This window comes from Periplaneta americana, chromosome 16 (genome assembly GCF_040183065.1).
Source record: "Periplaneta americana isolate PAMFEO1 chromosome 16, P.americana_PAMFEO1_priV1, whole genome shotgun sequence".
In the NCBI taxonomy this organism is placed as follows: Eukaryota; Metazoa; Arthropoda; class Insecta; order Blattodea; family Blattidae; genus Periplaneta; species Periplaneta americana.
Window position 1 is genome coordinate 60,999,418 of NC_091132.1, and position 20,710 is coordinate 61,020,127.

The window sequence follows — 20,710 nt, forward strand, 5'->3', positions numbered from 1 at the left end:
ACTAAAACTAGTGACATGAGTCTGTCGCATTTAAACACACTTAAATGCCATCGACCTGGGATCGAACCCGCAACCTGGAGCACAGAAAGCCAGCGCTATACCAACTGCGCATCTCTGGGTGACTAAATTAAATTAAGGTATTTGTATTGTAATTATTTTAGACTAACTTAGGTAACGTTGATGTTGTATGAACTTCGGGTAATATTATTTTTCATATGAAGGACCATGTCAGAAAAGAACAGTACCGTAAATTACAATATATTATGATGAAATAAATTCAAAATTTTCCGTCCTTATTAACATAATTAATTTAAGCGAGTGACATATTTCACCAATTTCACATTTCAGAATATTAATTAATCAAATATGTTGTTGTTATTATTATTCTTAATATTATTATTATTATTATTATTATTATTATTATTATTATTATTATTATTATTATTATTATTAAAGAATAGAAATAAAGTATCAAAGTAATCTGAGAACAACAAGCATTTCTTTCATATAACCAAATTGAGTCTATGAAAAATATTTCAATGTGATAAGAATTCAGTAACAAAAATAATTTTAAAAAGATAAGCATTTTAATTTGAGTTTTCTCATACAATACAAAATGTTACTATTCCCCTACGAAATAAATTTCATTAAGTGTTACCATACCTGTATCACTGAGAATTAACTAAATGTCTTTTAATTAGGTGTCTTGTCATCTGACCCACAGGGATTTGAACCCGGGTTACAATCGCGGAAAGCCGAAGCATAGCCGTTCGACTAACGATTTTCCTACATTAATATCATTTTAAATTACGTATCTACAAGGAAGTGAACCATATTAACTTTATGACCATGGCACATCAGCTTTTTGTGGATTGTAATAAGTACAAATACGTAGTACATGGTTAGATGCAAATTTCGATCACTATAAACATTAATATGTGAAACAAGGGATAATAGGTAGCTAATTTTTTTTGTATAAAAATTAACCTTTAAGACAAAACAAAACGTTGAATATTATCGATTCGATGACAATGTGTGATATGCAGATTTATCTTGCAAGTGATATACTAGTAGTCAGAAAGTACCGGAATTTCGATTGACAACGCCGTGCTCTATAGGCAACTTCTCTGCCTTGTCCATGTGGCATGCGACCTACTCTCAAGGCGTATAGACTCAGTGCGAACATGCGTAGATAGCATATAACCATGAGTCTATACGCCTGGAGAGTAGGTCACATGCCACATGGACAAGGTAGAGAAGTTGCCTATAGAGCATGGCGTTGCCACCCGAAGTTATGGTACTTTCTGACTCTACTAGTATAAAGTATTAGAATTGTACAGAACTTACTATCTACGCTAAGTATAAAATATTAGCTTATAACCAGTGTTGCCAGATGTCCTGGATTTCCTAGGATTGTTCTGGTTTTAAGTGGTGTGTCCTGGATTGAATTATATTTGTCCCGGAATGACAAAAGAAAATAAAAAGAAAAAATACAATTTTTGCTCATTTCTATAAATTGTTTTTAAAATTCCTTCATTTTTAAGACCTTCTCTAACCTATGTTCAATGTCGTCGTCAATACTACCTGGTGCCTTCTACCCAATTATATTGAAATAAAACTGATAAAACTACAGTATGCATTAGGTATTAACAGTATCTTTATTCTTTAGTTCTTTTGAAAGTTGATTTATTATAAATACGATTTGAACACTGTATCATGCTTTTCTTCTGATATGACATTATTTTTACAGACTTTATCAATAATACAAAGGAATTTTCATAATCTAGGAAAAATGTAACACAATTAAAAGTTTAGGCCTTGTATAATTAGTAGAAATGCATAAAACGAATGAAATAAGTTATATTGCAAATTGAATTAATTCAAATGCGTAGTCACATTAAGATAGGAACGCAGTATCATCACCTGTCCTGGATTCCTGCTGAGAAAATCTGACAACACTGCTTATAACTGTATTCACGTTAACATAATGCTCAGATTATAGTACATGCGTTACTGATTGAAAAGATGAATATAAGCTATGTATAACAGACTTACATAATACTGTAGCCAGTTTACGGACATTTGTCCGAGGTATGGTATTTTTCTTCAAGAGGTAGTCCCCTGTAAACGATACTAATATTGCAAAACCAACTCTAGCCAAGTGGGGAATTCCAGAGAGAAAGCCTGCCTGAAATGAATAAGGAGTTGCCATTTTAATATAAATTACTATAACACGTGTGTTTTTTAATGACTTAACAATGTGAAAAAAACTTTGTGTATAGTGATCTTAGAAATTTAACTGAAAGTGGAAATCATTTTTTAATGGATTTATATCTAGAATAGTGAAGTTTCGTAAATTGTTGCTGATAGATATTGTGCGTCAGATTTAAAACGTTACTGCTAAAGTGGTACATAAGCCACAGTTTACTTCAACTGCCTGCAGCTCTGCCACCGTCTTCCATCGTACAACCCGGAAAGTAGTTGTGAAAGAATCTCTTGGGGAACCATTCATCGTTATGACCAGTAGCGTAGGCAGGGTGGGGGGGGGCGGTGTCACTGGGCTGAAGACACCCATTTTTTTCAAGAAATATTTTAAAATTATATTATATGTGAAGCATAAAGAAACAATACACCATTTAGAATAACAAATCAATCCTTTATATTTATGCTGGAAATGTATTTTAAATTTATCGGAGATTTTCAAAGAAATTATGAAACTACCGGTCTGAACACAATAAATAGACCCCCGAGTTATAAATATGCACAACGAATAACAAAATAACACTCATACAAATTTGTATATGTTTACTACTTGCTGAGAAAAAGGAACATGAAATCTGTTAATTTAGAATTGCTTGTATAAGCCATTGAGACTTATCTTAAACATAACCTCTGAAGTTTGTGAGTTCTATTAAACTAAGTTCAGTATTCTATTTTCATTTGTAATATAATTACAATTATTATTGATGCTGAAATTATGATGAATGGCTAAAAGATTCGTGAAACATAATTCGGTTCACATAACAGAAATCGGAGATACGTTGAAGTGTCACTTTAGCAGTGTGAATTTCAATTGAACTAATTGTAATATTTCTAATAGTGTGAAGGAGGTTAGGTACTATTGCTGTAATGAGTGAAGAAACTTGTGTTAAATGCGTAATAATAAAATGTGTTCTAGCGAAGGTTTGCGGTGTTTCTAGGGTCGACCAACGGTAGATCGCCTCACTACCGCCGCTGCTAAGCTTACGTAATATGTTATATCAACAATGTCCGGTGCCCACCATCTTGACAGTCGCTGCTCGAAGTGTTGCTCATCTTGTGTGATACATAATTCACTCCATATCATTTACAGAACTTGTTTCATTAAACCTATTCTATAAATTTAGTATTGTTTTTCTACACAGAACTGGGCTGGCAGGAAATTTACGTTTACATTGTGAATATGTAACCATTGCAAAACACAACACAACGCAATAAATTACACTAATTCTTGGCGTTTATTGCCGGTTGTCGAAGACAGGCTGCAGACTAACAGCTAATTTCGGGGGAGAGGAAAACCAGCAACCATGCAATCTTCACGTGGTGACCCCCTTCTCTCTCTTTTCCTCTTGAACGTACACAATAAGAGCTTATGCCTGAAAGAGTACATATCCATGTGCGGAGTTATGAAATAAATTAAAAATCCACCAACTATGCAGATAATAATAATAATAGGCCCGTGAAGGGCCTAGACCCATCAGCCGGCTGCTGGCATCACGCCCACATGCCAAAGCAGAGGTGGACGATCATCCAACCAGAATGGAGGTATCGTATGGTTAGCACGATGATCCCCACTGCCGTTATAGCTGGCATTCGCAACCGAATTTCGCTACCTATCGTAGCTCCCCAAGTGCATCACGATTCTGGGTGGGCACCGGTCCCATACACTGGCCGAAATTTCGTGAGAACATTTTTTCCCCCATGAGGACTCGAACCAGCGCGCATTCAGTAACGCGAGTCCTAGGGAGGATGCCTTAGACCATGACGCCACGGCGCGGGACCACCAACTATGCACATAAGGAAGACGAATTGATGAGAAAAATCGAAATCAGCGTCTTTAGATTGTTAAGCGTAAAACAGGGATGCCCAATTTTTACATCTCATTAAATGTATTAATAGTAGTTTGTAAGTTTTAATTCGGTGAAGCGCCGTAGGTTCGCGGATACAAGCAGCGCTGGTACCGATGGGGACCTGCTGCTGGTTGACCTACAGAAACACCAAGAACGTTCCCTGGGACTCACTGTACAACGATTCAAATAGATATGACCTGAAAGATCTTTCACATACTTACCATACGAATGTCCCAACCATGGATATATTTGAAGTACGTTGGAGATTGCGTCATCAGGGTAAACAAACCCCAAACATTTCCCCATTGTGTCATGACGTTCATCCACATAGGTCTTGAAAGCAGAATCTTCTTCCAAGGAGTTGGAAGCTTGAAAAGTCATAATTGCAAATAATTCAGGATAATCTTATGATCTGATAACATAAAAGTCCTACAAAAAATCCCTTAAATTTAATACCATTGATGAGAGCTGTGAGCAGTATGGGATGAAGACAAACGCAAACAAGACAAACACCATGGTCATAGGAAGAAAAATAAAGAAGGTAAACTTGTGAACTTTAAATGAAGCAGTAGAGCAAGTGGTCAGCTTCAAATCCTTGGGGCGTACTATAAGCAGTAACATGGGCTGCTGTCAGGAAGTCAAAAGGACGATAGCAATGGCCAAGGAAGCTTTTAATAGAAAAAGGAGCATCTTCTGCGGATCTCTGGAAAAATAACTAAGGAAGAGAGTAGTGAAATGCTTTGTGTGGAGTGTGGCATTGTATGGGGCAGAAACATGGACATTACGACGAAGTGAAGAGAAGCGACTAGAAGCATTTGAAATGTGGATATGGAGAAGAATGGGGAGTGTGAAATGGACAGACAGAATAAGAAACGAAGCTGTGATGGAAAGAGTATGTGTTATGTAAATGTTATGTTCTATTTAACGACACTCGCAACTGCAGAGGTTATATCAGCGTCGCCGGATGTGCCGGAATTTTGTCCCGCAGGAGTTCTTTAGATGCCAGTAAATCTACTGACATGAGCCTGTCGCACTTAAAGAGTATGTGAAGAAAGAATGATGCTGAAACTGATCAGGAAGAGAAAAAGGAATCTTCTGGGTCACTGGCTGAGAAGAAACTGCCTATTGAAGGATGCACTGGAATGAATGGTGAAAAGAAGAAGAGTTCGGAGCAGAGAAAGATATCAGATGATAGACGATATTAAGATTACAGAGGAAAGTAGAAAATAGGAAAGATTGGAGAATGCTGGGTTTGCAGTAAAAGACCTGTCCTTGGGTATTATGAATGAATGAACCTATTATATAAACCATCCGCGGCTCATCGAAGCAGGCTCTGAGGCTGAGGCGCGAAATGAAAATTTTTGAAAATATTATTTTCATGAGTCCATAAGTTTAATGAATTCTTATTCTGTCTAGTCAGTATCTGTGTGTGACAAATATATTAGCAGCAGGAACGATAGTAGTAGTACTTAGTAGTATTAGCAGCAACAGGTTAGTGGTGTTGATGTTACGCCGGGGACAGAACAACTAGAGGCTTCAGTGACGTCACTACAGAAGAACCCACACACAGCAGACTTGTTCGTTGCACTGCAAACTGAAAACGTTGACCATCTACTTTCACTGATCCAGCTGCGCTCTCACAATACAATAACGTCTGTTCAGAAAATGTTTTGCAGCTGAATGGTACCGTATATACCTGCTAGTGCGGGAGGAGGGGGTGGTCGGACAGTAAAAGTAACCATCTCCAAGCTTCTAGATGTTCTGTCCACAGTATAATACTGTCCATTACTCAGGCGAAGACGAGCGGAAAGAATGTGACTTTCTTGACTATCGCTGTAGATTATTATTATAAACATCGCTCAGATAAGCATCCCAGTATCCAGGTTATTACTCGTACAGGAAACATGAGTAGCAATGCGTATGGAAATTAAAGCTAAGTTGAACAGAAGGAGACCTAATGTTTCTGTTTACTGCAGTACAAATATTGCACGTGTTGTCGTACGTTATCTGTTCACATCCCTTCCTCCTCAGTCCGCTCTCGTCTTCTCCTGAGTCACCGACAGTAGATAGTGTAGTGTAGTTTAATTCGGCATATAGAGTGCAGTGCAATGCAGTGTAGTTTAGTATGACTATACGGCATATATGGTGTAGTGTAATTTATTAATATAGTTTAGTATAATATGGTATACTGTATATGAGTATTATTTTGTAGTAGTTGCGGTGGTGGTGTTTGTAGCAGTAGTAAAGTTGATGCAGCTCTTAGAAAATACAGCATATAATATTTATTAATCTGTAATTATTTATTAAGCAGCAAAGTATACTGTAGTTGAAACTGAGAATCAGAACTTAATTAACATTCGAAGGCTAATATAACACGGTGAAAAAAGACCTACTACAAGGATAGCCAGTGGAGATGAGGGCAATTTGTAGTACTGTATTAATCATTAAATAAATATCTAGATACTGTAAGTATCCAGAATTGTACTTACTCTCTGACGATTAACAGTTTGTCCAAGTTTCTTGAGAATATCTTTCTTTTCCGTCTCTGAGATGCGAGGATGTTTCGCAGGGCTGTCGAATACCAAAAGCCACCAGCAAGTGAACCATAATGTACCAATTGCACCAGTTGCATAAAATACTGATGGCCAATTGAACCAATTAATGAGCAGTCCGCAGAAGGGGTAGGTGATGGCAGCTCCTACTGAACTACCTGGACATATTTTTATACTTAGTAGCAGTGTTCTGTTATGAAATGTTTGTATGTCAAGGCAAAATACATTAAGTACTGTAAGTTCTACTTTAGGGCTTACAACCTGTTTAGATTCGACCGGTAAGAGCACATCCGTCAAGGTCGAGCAACCGACCGAATGTTCGAATTTCAACCGGTTACTCCTAATATTTTGCAGGCCAGACATAACAGGTGCATTAAATCATAGGGTCTGCATGAAATTGACATTTTCTGAGTACAAAGATGGAGTAACAATTGAAGGAAATTTACTTTGTGTTATTAAAAAATGTGTTTGCTTGATATAGACCTACAATTGATTGGGCACTTTAATACACTTATCTTCATATCTAATGCATAAATGAAGAAATGGACACCAGTAACAACAAAGAAAATAAGTGTAATGCATAATATGAAATCTGGTGTGTAAAGAATTGCAAGCATAGAATTGTTGTTTATTGTTAGTAACATAACATGTACAAAAATACAGTCTTAATTCTTCCCTGAAGGAGTAAAAACTCGTGCTCAGGGAGTTATCTAAACACATACTTAAAACAAGCAAAGGTAATTATTTTGGAAAAAAGTGGCTCAAGGAAAAAAATATACAGGAATAAATTAACTTTCGAAAATACAATTTCAATTTTAACAATTTAAGTCATACAAATGCAAGTACATATTAAATCAATATAACAGCTTTTAAAAATTAAATTCCTAACGATATTTTTGAAATTTATGATACTAAAATGTTCAAAATTTGGGTATTTTTCAATTATTTTATTATATAACCTTGGACCAAAGTAAGTACCATGGCTAAGAATAAATTACAATTTCTTAATAAATAGAAGAGCAAATAAGTACATACATACATTATAGTAGAACATTTACACTTTAAATTCAAAATGCATACCTTTAAAACTGTAGTTGTTAATGTATAATACCTTTTAATTACTCTAAGCAGCTGCATTATTATTTCATTAATCATTTTTTTAAGAAGATAGTGTTATTAACAAAAAGAAAAATACTCTCAAGCTTTAATGCTTGTACTTTCACGGTGCATGTTGTTGCTCTTGACGATACCTAACTGTAATACCTGCATGAATGAATCAATGAACCAATCAGTGAATCAATGAACCAATCAGAGAATCAATGAATTCATGGATGAATGAATCAGTGAATCGATGGATGAATGAATCAATGAGTCGAAGGATTGATGGATCGTTGGATGATTGATTGAATGTAGTGAGAGAGGAAAACCAATTAAATAGTAGGTCTACACGATGATAATCGCGTCCTTGAAAGGGCTCTTGGAACTCATGCATGGCTCAATGTGGTCTGCCTTTACCGTCCACTCACAAAGAATGAGAAACAACTTGAAGCTTTGGTTGTGGCGGCAGCAATTACGATATTCATGATAGGAATGATGATTCTGATGATGATGCCTGGAAGTAGACGGTAGTGGTTGCAACAGTTATGATGATCATGATGCTGGTTCTAATGCTGGTAGTGGTGGTGGTGGTGGTGGTGGTGGTGGTGGTGGTGGTGGTGGTGGTGGTGGTGGTGGTGGTGGGGGTGTAATAAAGAATAAATGAATGATCTACAAAATATAGTTTGTGTTTCCCAAAGTAACATACCCATATATGCAGTGACAAATTTACTGCGTTCATTTGGAGGAATCCAATTTGCTGCTAGATGATGCATAGATGGCCAAGATAATCCCTATAATAGTAAGAAACAATATCCTATATATTTTTATTTACAGTTTGTTCACTTGATATCGTATCACGTAAAATTAAAGCTCTCACATGTAAGTTTAAACATTTTGGCTAAAAATCAACATTAATACGAAATATTATTATACTTGATAAATACTAAAAACTTTCAGTCCTTTATTAAGGTTGGATTTCACGAAAATACTCGTAGAAGCTTAAAGTCGTTTCTTAATAAATTATTTCTGTCATATAAATATCATTGATATATCCCTCATGAAACAATTTGTTTGAATATTTTGCTGGTTTACTCAACTAATTGCTCTTATTTCTGAGACATACTGAAATACTTATACTTTGTCATATAAACAGATTAATGACCAACATACTACCACTTATACTTACAGCAATAAATCCTTGCAGTGCTCTAAGAAAGACAAGAACACTGAAGTCTAATCTTGCACACAGAGGGATGAGGCACGCCAATATGCATGGAACAGCATTGCTGAGTCCAAAAATGAGTTTGGTACCATAACGCTGTGCCAACATGCCGCCAGGAACTTGAGTAAGCCAGTAAAACCAGAAGAAAGCTCCAAGTACTAGGCCTTGTTGTTTTTCGTCCCAGACAAATCTTGACTTAAAAATAAATTCATAGATTCAAAACACAGTAAGAAGGCAGTAAAAGTATTGGAGTTGAAATTCTTTTGATAAGATGAACAGTATTTACTACCTGCGAAAACTAGCAAAGATGCGTATAAGTGTTTGCAAGATTCGTATTTTAATTGAGAAGTATTTTGGCAAATGATTGAAGCGTCGACTTTTTCAATCAAAACTCTGGTTCCAGGTCTCAGTTTGTGGTGAATAAAGGCTGTTTGAGGCATGTTTTCCTGCTTCTCCTTTTACAGATACAAAATTCCTGGCTTTATAAATAATAATAGAGCTTGATGTAAACATTAATTAGTCTACCTAGTAATATATATATATATATGTCATGAGTTAACAAATTATGAAAGAGAGATGCTAATGAGTGCATAGGTAATTCTGTCATGGAAGTGGTACATGAATTGCACTGTCACCATTCAATAATATCGGAATCATGTCAGGAATATTCGACAGTCGTGAAATTTAATAACATCCCATTATGGACGGTGCTGTGGAGGAGAAAGGCAAGGGATAAAAGATGCAAATCGTCACCGACTTCGACAGAAGTGCTAACAAAGTACAGTATTCACCAAGAATCATTAATTTCTATGGAGAGATGTAGGTACCTACCTTTCGCAAACCACGGATCTTTGAAATAAGGATTTTTAGCTGATAAAGAAAACATTTTATATTCTAAGCCCTTCAAAGTCAAAATATTGTAACTTTAAACTCGCGAAATATTGCGATGTTTTAAGTATACGCGAAATATTTGTTTTAGTACAAATTTATTCGAAATTAATATTTTTCAAGACATATTTTGATCTTTTTATGAAATTTTAATTTATATACAAATTTTCCAATTCAACATTCAAACCCTAATTCAATAAAGAATTTTTATTCTAATATTTAAACCGGATTTGGATTGACTTCATTTTTAAATATAGAGGGAAAAAAAAGTTATAATTTTTACATGTAGAATGACACTGTAATTTTGTTTTTGTGCGAAAATCATAGCACCAGAATCACCCAAATTTTTATTCACAGTAATATGGAATCCCCACCTTTGGGTTATGGAAACTAACGCACTCGAATTCTGTTTTAACGCCAGTCACAATATTCTTTGCTTCAACTGAACGAAAAACATCGACACTAGATCTTGGATCATTGACGACAGGTCTTCTAGTCTGATGAATACCATTTCCAGTTATTTCGAGCAAGCAGTAGGGTACATATTATATCCAGGAAACTATAAGAAGTGATAAAGCCGTTATATCAACAAGGAACTGATAAGGATGGCGGAGGTAGGTTGTAGTGTGCGAATATTGGCACCTCTGGTACCTCTCCATTCATACCTGAACAGTTCTGGCTACGTGTCAGGTAGAGATGAACAACGATCGAGAAAGCAGGACTAACAGCGCCCGCAAAGCCGAAAACTTGCACGACAATGTTGTATACGTCGCGTCGTTGATTTACAGACTGCTTGTGAGTGTTTCGAGACGTCGAGATTGATCACTCCCGAAGTCCCGAACGTCAAGCAGCCTTGAATCACTACAGTTGTTTATACCTGACTGAACTTTTATCTACTTTGGCAACTGTTATATATGTATGAACAATCAAGTAGCTTATTTGAAACATCATCTCTACCTTTCAATGTATAATAATCCTTTCTCCAATCTTTATTTAATTACTAGGCCGTTATTAAAAAGCTAGGAATTTTCTTTTCATGTATTTGAGATCAAATATGCAATCTCAAGTAAAAAAGATATTAACGTTATGTTTTATGTTTCTTGGAAATGCAGATTTATTGAGAATTGTTTTCTTTTCTATTTATATAATCGTAGGCAATATATAATAGAACCAGGTCATTTTAATAACTAAGATACTGTTCTGTTTTGTGTTTTTGTCTCATTTAAACATTTATAATGTTATTTATTTCAATGGTGTATGTTATTCAAAGTTACGAAATCTTTCCACGCCGACCAAATGCTATTTTGAAAATGATAAGCGAGACTCGAAGCGCACGAGAATGACGAGACGAAACTCGAAAGACAAATGTAACGAACACAGCGAGCGAGAGCGGCAGTTAGATTTGTTCATCTCTAATGTCCGGCCTTTGCCGACAGCCTTTATCCTTTCACGTTCATCATGCACTCGTAATAAATGTATTCCTCCAGGAGAAAAATTTTTCTTCACAGATCCGTGTTAGAAGAGCACGCTGTAAGTGTTCCCACCACAGAATGATCTCCGCCCTCTCAGGACATGAAACCTGTAGAAAATCTTTGGGATGACGTGGAAAAGCCCGTATGACCTTTTGATCCACCACCATAAAATGCGACAGAATTATGGATAGGGTTGAAGCAAGCATGGCTCAACATATCTGTGGACTGTTTTCGTGGAACTTTTAGACTCAGTGATACACCTTGTGACTGCCTTTTTCTGAGCGAAATATGAGTTAATGGATAGATATCCCATAATTTTTGTCCAATTAGGGCAAATCTTTCACATAGTTCACATGTAAGATGACAACCTTGTCTAAAACTTCAGTGTATCTTAGTTCTCATGGAGAACTCTAGGATAAATTTTATTATGACTATTACACTTTTACTACGTCACACTACTTTTGACCAATAAAACGGCACGAAAGGACGTCTTTCAACCAATCATGGCTGTTTATCGCACAATTTTATCGCGTCCCTAGCATTTGTTTAATTTTATCGCTTCCCTAGCATTTGTTTATTTTTATCACTACCCTAGCATTTGTTTCTTTGTTTGTTAACATTTCAAACTACACTTGTCTGGACGTCAAAAAACAGAAAATTACAAACCACTCCAGTCGATGCACAGCACTTTCAAATATGTCTCACATTGGCATCCAAGAACAAGAATTAATAAAGATCACTGGTCATAGCTATGCATCTTCCCTGAAACCCTATTTACAAATAAATGAAGAGAACCATTCGGAAATACTGAATAAGTTGAGGATACACCATGTACATCACCGAGTTCACTTCTTTTACGCACACGTCCAATATAACATCAACTGAATCACCAGCCACTAAAACATTCTAATTTGAAAATTGTACCTACTTTCAATAATTGTTTCTTTTAAAATTATTCATGTTTATCTTTTATTTCATCATCGTTAATTAAAATGTTTCTTGTTTATTTCATCATCCCTAATTAAAACTTTTCTAACACTCGTTTATATTATTTAGGTTATGTTATAGCTTCTGTTATATGATATTATGAATAATCATGTATCAGATATTGTTTAATACTAACATTTATTGAAAATCATCTGTCAAGTGACGTTGATTACTGGAATCGGGAGAATTGAAGTGGAATGCAATTGTTTTAATAACAATGAAACTGAATCAACAAAGCCTTCTTGACCAGTAACCGTCCACAGAGTTCAATGAAGATTCCATAGTTGGCACAACTGATAACAAGAAAACAGCTAATCATAACACACTACTGCCATCTAGCGTAATATTTGTAATGTTGAGATGGTACAATAATACATTTGAAGACAGTTGTATTTTCGTAAGTCAATATTTTATTGTATTGGAGTACTTCGTTACTTGTAATCTTTATATACTTTTTTCTAATCCTGTAATAGTCAGTTAAATCCCATTAAGATGGCGGATCAGATAGAACAGTGTGTTGAAAGTGCTCTTAAATCTTTGCTGAATGTGCCAACGGAAGGCAAGAATCTCCGTCAAGATTTGAAGCAGGACATTGTTAAAGCTGTGAGTACACTACGTGAATGTTTTAATAAGTTAAAAATAGAATTAGGTAGGAAAAATGACAAAATCAGAAGCATACAAGCGGAATTGGAGGATGTGAGGGAGCAGCTACAGACCAGAGTACGGCTGACTATATCAGCACCATCTATGGCGTATCGCAGGAAGCAGAACAAATGGTAACGCACTCGAGTCCGCAAAGCGCGCCACATGTAAGAGAGTTTCTACAGCCAAGGGAACGACAGACTTCACCCGCACCGTCAGCATCATCTTCTGGCACATCACATGAAGATAAGCAGGACCTCCTATATTACCGGACCTGACACTGTGAGCGGAAGTAAACAAACATGGTGGACAATAGAGTGGTAACGCAAGTGTGAAAGTATATGTACTTCATGTGAATGTTTATTGTATTTCTTGTATCATTTGCCTCTAGTGTAATCGTTGAAGGGTTTATAAGTTAGTATATAATAATAGAATTGTGACATTATAATTAATATAAATTGTTTTCGTAGAGAAAGCTTGAAAGTGTTATGTTGTTAAAGTTAAAATGCCTCGCACGTGTAGTGTACCAGGTTGCAAATCGAATTACGATAAAGAAAGTCCGTTTGTACATGTATTTTTGTTTCCAAAAGATACAGATTTAAGGGATAAGTGGACAAGAAGCATTCATCGTGAACCTTTTACCCCAACAAACAACTCAGTGGTAAGAAAACTAGCAGTGAAGTGCAGAAAGGTTTTGGCCAACTTATTTATTAATAATTACTGCAAGGTCCATTGAAAGACAAAAATAAAACCCACCGAAAGTGTTCCAAGTTCAAAAAATAGGCTGCTGTGCTCTCCAAGCCGTGAATTCTTCATCGTTTTTAGTTTACAGCCTATCTAATCCCTTGTGTAGGCCTATGCATAAGTGGATATTACAGTGATAAGGTATAGTGAATATTGCCATTTCACTCTAAATCAACATCAGTGGATATAGCGAGAAACCACAGTGAATAGTGTCATTGCATTCTGAATCAGCATCAGTGGATATGGTGAGAAACCATAGTGAATAGTGTCATTTCATTCTGAATCAACATCAGTGGATATAGTGAGAAACTACAGTGAATAGTGTCATTTCATTCTGAATCAGCATCAGTGGATACAGTGGATAGTGTCATTTCATTCTAAATCAACATCAGTGGGCACAGTGTTAAACTGTACGTAGTGAATAGCTAGTTTTATTTTTAATCAATCTCAGTGAATACAGTGACAGAGTTTAGTGACTAGGAAGACAGGACTCCATATTATATAATTTCCAGTTGCTGATGAAATCTATTTGTATAATCCAGGTAAGATTTCCTAAATCCTAAAGTAGCAGCTATTCAGTATTGTATTACTGTCTTCTATTTCCTCACAAATCTGAATTTTACAGGAGTTAATTGGGCAATTGCCAATATTCATATATAAAAACATATAGGCCTAGGCCTAATATAATAACGTATTGAAGCTTTTAATCAGTTGTTTTCTTTTATTATTGGTGTATGTAGGCATATTTTTATGTTACTGATTGCACTATGTTCATTTATGTAGGTAAGGAACTTTATTATTAATTGTTTCATTGAGAATTTTGTTAAAATAGTCTCATCGATGCCGTATTTATTTTAACTCATTGCAATCTACGAAATCCCTCTCCCGGCCGCCATCTTGGATGCCAGTGTCAGGTCCGGTAATATAGGAGGTCCTGAGATAAGCAAAGTAGTATGCTCCAAGGACTGCAGAATGCGCCACTTCCCGGCACACTGGAGGAAGCTGAACAAACGGTAACGCCCCTCAGCTCGCAGAGCGCGTCAAGAATACAAGCAGAACTAGAGGATGTGAGAGAGCAGCCACAGACGAGAAAACGGCTGACTTCATCAGCGAATCTCGTGGCATATCAAAAGAGGATGAACAAACGGCAACGCCCCAGATTCCGCAGAGCGCGCCACATGTCAGAGACCATCTACAGACAAGTGAACGACTGACTACGCCCGCACCGAGAGCGTCATCTATTGGCACATCACATGAAGCCAAGCAAAATAATACGCTGCAAGGCCTACAGATCGCGCCACCCGTCGGCATATCGCAAGAAGCTGAACAAACAGTAACGCTCCTCAGCTCGCAGAGCGCATCACATGTCAACGAAAATGTAAACTTGGAAAACATAAAGGGAAACATAGACTATATAATGGACTTCCTTACAAATAAGTTGGGAACCGTGATTGAAGATAAAATCAACCAAAAGCTAGTACAAAAATCTTTTGGAATGGAAAGGAAAAATGAAACTGAGATCATCACGAATAGTAGGACTAGTGCAAATCTCTTTGAAATAAAAGATGACAACGAGAAGAATCACCAGAGAGAAACTCAATGGACAGAAGTAATCCAAAGAAGGAGGCAACCCACCCCCCAAACTACAACCGCTACAGAGGACAACATACACCAAGAAAACCATCAAAGAATAAGAGCCACACCCAGGGAAACATATCCAGCTCCTAAAGTAGGAACCGGCCCCAAAACGAACGGACTGAAGCCCGCCATTAAGCTGAAATGGATGTTTATCGGCAGACTGGATGACTCAACAACAGAAAATGACATAATCGAATATATGAAAGACAAAGGCATCATGACCGTCAAAGCTTGTCATGAGATAAGAACCCGCGGCCGATCTAAAGCCTTCAAAATAGGAATGCCAGAAGAAGAAGTGGATAAGATAGACATAGAAGACTTCTGGCCGGAAGGTATCACTTTTCGCCCCTATCTGTTTTCATAACCGAAGAGCGAAAAGCACTAGAACACTAGAGATAACCACCTGGAACGTTGAGGGACTCAAATCTGTACTGCGGATGTTACCTGACAACGCAATTTTTAACCAAGATATCTTAGTCTTCTGTGAAACATTCCTTCCTGAACCCCTGCAGATACCTGGGTACTACTCGACCCACGCAATAGCAAAACCGTCCCACCAAGGTAGACCTTCAGGCGGTGTCTCATGTTTCTATAAACCAACACTAGGACAAGCGAAAGAAACCAGAGTGACCGAGAAAGCAGTTATAGTCAAACTAGTGGACATCACAATAATAGGAGTGTATCCACGTCCTCAAACAACAGTCGAAGAAATGATCGAATGTGTGGCCACGATCCTCGAGCTCGTAGACCCCGCAACACCAACTATAATAGCAGGGGACCTCAACTGCCGCTTGGATAAGCCAGATCGAAAATGCAGAGCCCTTCTGGAATTAATGGAAGAAGAGGGTTTTCAGGTCGTCAACAAAGCCGATCAACCCACTTATATAGCACACAATGGAACTAGTACCATTGATCTTATTCTCTACCGAGGTGATAAATTGACAGCAAAGACACACTTAGTCCTAGGAACAAATTCCTGGTCCACCATCAGAAAGCACCTTCCAGTAATGGCGGCCTTCTTGCTACAGAACAACACAGAACAGGAACTCAAAGTCGCACAAAGGTGGACTCCGAGGACACTAGACATAGCATCCTTCAGCGAGACACTCGATCAAGAGCGGGTGATGAACCATATAGAATCAGGGCAGCTTGACACTGCAGTACATATATTACAGGAATGCCTTCTAACTAACGCAGCAGACCCACCCACTAAAAGGAAAAGCAAACCATGGTTTGTTTCAGAGTGCTACACAGCAAGGAACAAGGACCTTCAAAGACTACATGCATTCAAAAATATACCAAACCAGGAAAACAGGAGAATGTATACTGAAGAGAGAACGGTGTACGTGAACCTGCTCCACGTAAAGAGAAAAGAATATGCAAATCGAACGGAACAAAAACTAATAAAAGAAGCGGAATGTAAGCCATACAGGATACTGGACGTCAGAAGACCTACGATGGCATCCCATATCCCGATGGAAACCTGGGAAGCCCACTACGCTGAGCTACTACAGAGAACGAGGCTCGCACAACAGGACACAAGAAGAAATCACACTGAAACTGAAGCATACTCACGCATAACAGAAGCAGAAGTGTGGTCTGCTGTCCAAAGAAGCAAACCCCGCAAAGCAGCAGGACCAGACAACATAACGAATGAACTCATGAAGGAATCCCTTCCGTACACTGTGAGGATCTGGACAGCTATATGTAACAAGTGCATGGAACTCAGCACTATCCCAACATCTTGGAGAAGGTCACTGATAAAGGTGCTTTATTAAGGCAAAGGATCCCAGGACTCTCCTGATTCATACAGGGGGATTGCGCTAGAATGCACCGCTTTTAAAATGTTGTCCAGCGTCATTCGAAATAGGAAATGGAGGTAATACCAACAGAGCAATATGGCTTCGTACCTGGCAAGTCAACGGTACAGGCTGTGCAACGTGTACTCGAATATATTAAAGACTCGGTAAATAAACCAAAAGGCCATGTTTTCGCTGCCTTCATCGATTACAAGAAAGCCTTCGATGGTATAAACAGAAACACCCTAATGCAGAAACTTGAGGCAGTACTGGGCCCAGAAGATCAGTTCTTCAGCCTCATAAAGAACATCATGGAAACAAATATAATAAGCATCAGCGACGGTCTTCTTGAATCACCAGACATCATACAAACGAATGGTGTACTGCAAGGGGATCCTCTGAGTCCCATAATATTCAATCTGGTTACGCACGATGTGGTTCAGAAGGTAGCAACCCAAGACGTGAAAATGTATCTGTATGCAGATGATATGGTTGTGCTAAGCAACAACAGGACCTCACTCCAAGAGGCAATCAACAACCTAGTCGTATGGTCCCAGGACAACGACATGCAGATAAACCAAAACAAGACGAAAATAATGAAGTTTCGAAAAGGAGGAAAATTATCCTCAAAGGACAAGTTTATCTATGAAACTCAAACCCTCGAAGTAGTAAAATATTTCAAGTATCTAGGGGTGACTCTGCAAGTAACCGGATTCACGTTCACCAGGCATATTGAGGATAGAACAGTCGTGGCAATCAAGGCCACAATGGAGATACGAAACCTCAAGTCCCTATCCCTCGGAACCTCAATTGCATTGTTCAAACTCAAAGTCGCACAAGTAGCATCATATGCCATTGAGATAATATGGACGTACCTGAGCTACCAAAACCTGAAAACTTTGGACAGGGCTAAGTCCAGATATATAAAAAGAACACTCTGCATCTCCAAGTTCGCTCCAACCCGACTCGTGTACCAGCTGGCAGGAACAACGTCCTTCATAGAAGATTTAATGGCCACCTACAACCTGACACCAACCCCAGCCAGTACGAAGTTTTTTGACGAACGAAGACAGAAAGCCGCAGAAATTGACCCTGCATTTTTCCGCACCCCAGCGATGAACAACGAGGAATGGAAAGCAGCCAACTTCGAGCTACGTCACCATTACACAAGGGGAGCAATCCATGGTTTTCACTACCGCATCTGTACTAGAAAAGGTTTTCACCAGGTGACCAGTGATTGTGCGTGTATAATCTGTGGACTGCATTGCCCGCTATATCACCTCTTTGAGTGCTCACTAAGAACATTGCCGCTGTCATATTACGCTAAAGATGAATGACAAAGAACTGTGTACGACATACTCACAATGCTCGATATACACAATGTGTTTATTAAATCTATTATTAAATCCCACTCGAGTTTTGATTTTCTCTAGATAAATCAAAACCTCTAGTGAGATTACTATTGATTAAAGAAAGCACAGAGGATTTGACCAATGCCCCTTACATGGATGCATACGAAAATAAAGGTGTACAGTAGTTTTTATTCGATAAAATAAATATATTTCAATTTCTTTATAAATCTTATTTAATAATGAAGTATCTTACCTCATCCGCAATATGTGTCACAGATACTGTACTGTTAATGAAGCTGTTTGAAACGACTGTTTGAATGCATGCACTGGAATTTGAGACATTACTTGATTTTGGTATGCTCTTCACCATGGATACAATGCCAATATTTATATTCAGCCTAACCATATAATTGACAACAAAGCCTGTGAATACTAGATACCACAAGATATCTCTCGCCGACACAGTACAACCTGCAAATAATGGAAATTTAATACAATTTAAATAGGTAATGATAGAGTAGACGTAAGTGAATTGAAAACCTATATTGCGTTTTGTTATTAAATGAACGGTTAATTATAATTATTAGGGTTTGATTCTTTCTGTCTAGAATTAGACTGGCACATGAATGGCTCACCATTCGACGCATTCACTAAAACAGCACTTAACATTTCGTTGCCAACATACAAACACCCACACCTTAGTTAGGATTCGAACCCACTTCCGCACTTTACACTCAACGTTAAAGTTGTTTGCCCTAGCTGTTACACATAATGAATATCATTATCTGGTAAAATCTGCACGAATAACACAATATTCCACTCTGTTCAATGGACGATAACCTATAAGATAAATACACTCAATGATTGGAAATATTGTTATTATAGAATAGATTACCTGCCATATTTATAACAGTATATTAAAAAAAATTGCTTCACAAATTCATATATGTTCTTGGAGACACTGTTACTTGATGGAAATAATTAGAACTTGATGTGTTTTCTGACCCATATTGTGCAATTTCTGTAGTACTTAACCTTTGTTCAGAAGTAGTGATTTATTGGAGACATTGTGAAGTAATTTAAAATTTGTGTGTTTAACAAGAGAGTTACTGTGACATGTTGATTACTCTCTTTAACACAATTCTTTTTTTTAATTCTCAGTGGTCCATGACACAGTTCTAGCGCTGATTTCAGAACTGTAACAAGAACATCTCTATGCCGTAGATAAGTTTTCTTTTTGTGTGGCATAGGCTGGTGGTGAGAAACGGCACCTAATCCAAAACATATTAATTAGCCTATAGTAATGTTGAATGGTGATATAAATGTACGCTAAGCATATGAACAGTGTACTGTCCGTTATAAATGTTCTGTTCATTATATCTGTGCAAAATAAATTTTTGTTCATTATTTCTACCGATAAATACAGTTTCAATGCACATATAATTAATTTAGTCTAATTTTGTCCACGTCTGTATAGTGCAATATCATAACCACAGCACATTCGTATTCATTGATTAACTTTATACTATTTCGAAATGAAGAACATCACTTCGAAACTAGTCAGCCAGGTAATTTCGGCATATTAACTCAGTAAAGAGTTACAAGTTAATCAGTGATTACATAAGTGTCAAAAGTGTATACAGAATATTGATATTGTTTGCCAACTTTACAGGTTATTAGTTTCATTTGCTTTTCAGCAATTACACGGAATAGGATCTGTACGGTAGAGATGCCAGTTTTGTTTATATTGCACACCATCAGCAAACGTTAACAGAAAACCACAATTTCAAGTCACACAGAGTGGACTCGTTGTGGATTTCTGGCATCTTGTCAGCCCACTCGAGGTATGTGGATATAAATGGAAAAATTGAGACGGTGTCGGTTGAAGTTCCTGGGTAGCTCTGTCAGTTGGCGCGCTCATCGAAAGGTCCCGGGATCGGTACCCTGCCCCGGAACAATTTTTCTCTTGGAATTATTCAAATTTTCGATTATTTTCCGAAAAAAAAACAAAATAATTACTACAGTCACAGATGGATACTGAATCCGTTTCTAGACAATTGCGTCCAGCTAGCTGAAGTTACAAATAGATAGATAGATAGATAGATAGATAGATAGATAGATAGATAGATAGATAGATAGATAGATAGATAGATAGATAGATAGATAGATAGATAGATAGATAGATAGATAGATAGATAGATAGATAG

The 20,710-nt window shown here is 37.3% G+C and overlaps 1 protein-coding gene across 2 annotated transcripts in view; it reads right to left on the bottom strand.

Moving 5' to 3' along the window:
• Positions 1-20,710, bottom strand: part of LOC138716362 (sialin-like) — a 38,727-nt gene that overhangs the window by 7,038 nt on the left and 10,979 nt on the right. The window contains exons 1-7 of one of the 2 annotated variants that reach the window (XM_069849374.1): positions 19,399-19,444; positions 18,757-18,974; positions 8,946-9,176; positions 8,466-8,550; positions 6,599-6,819; positions 4,331-4,477; positions 2,056-2,188 (exon numbers count right to left, since the gene is read on the bottom strand). In XM_069849374.1, the coding sequence (XP_069705475.1) occupies positions 2,056-2,188; positions 4,331-4,477; positions 6,599-6,819; positions 8,466-8,550; positions 8,946-9,176; positions 18,757-18,974; positions 19,399-19,405 (1,042 nt within the window). In that variant the 5' untranslated portion in view covers positions 19,406-19,444. Of the gene's footprint in view, positions 1-2,055; positions 2,189-4,330; positions 4,478-6,598; positions 6,820-8,465; positions 8,551-8,945; positions 9,177-18,756; positions 18,975-19,398; positions 19,445-20,710 lie in introns of those variants that run through there. The other variant, XM_069849373.1, reaches the window with a different exon arrangement.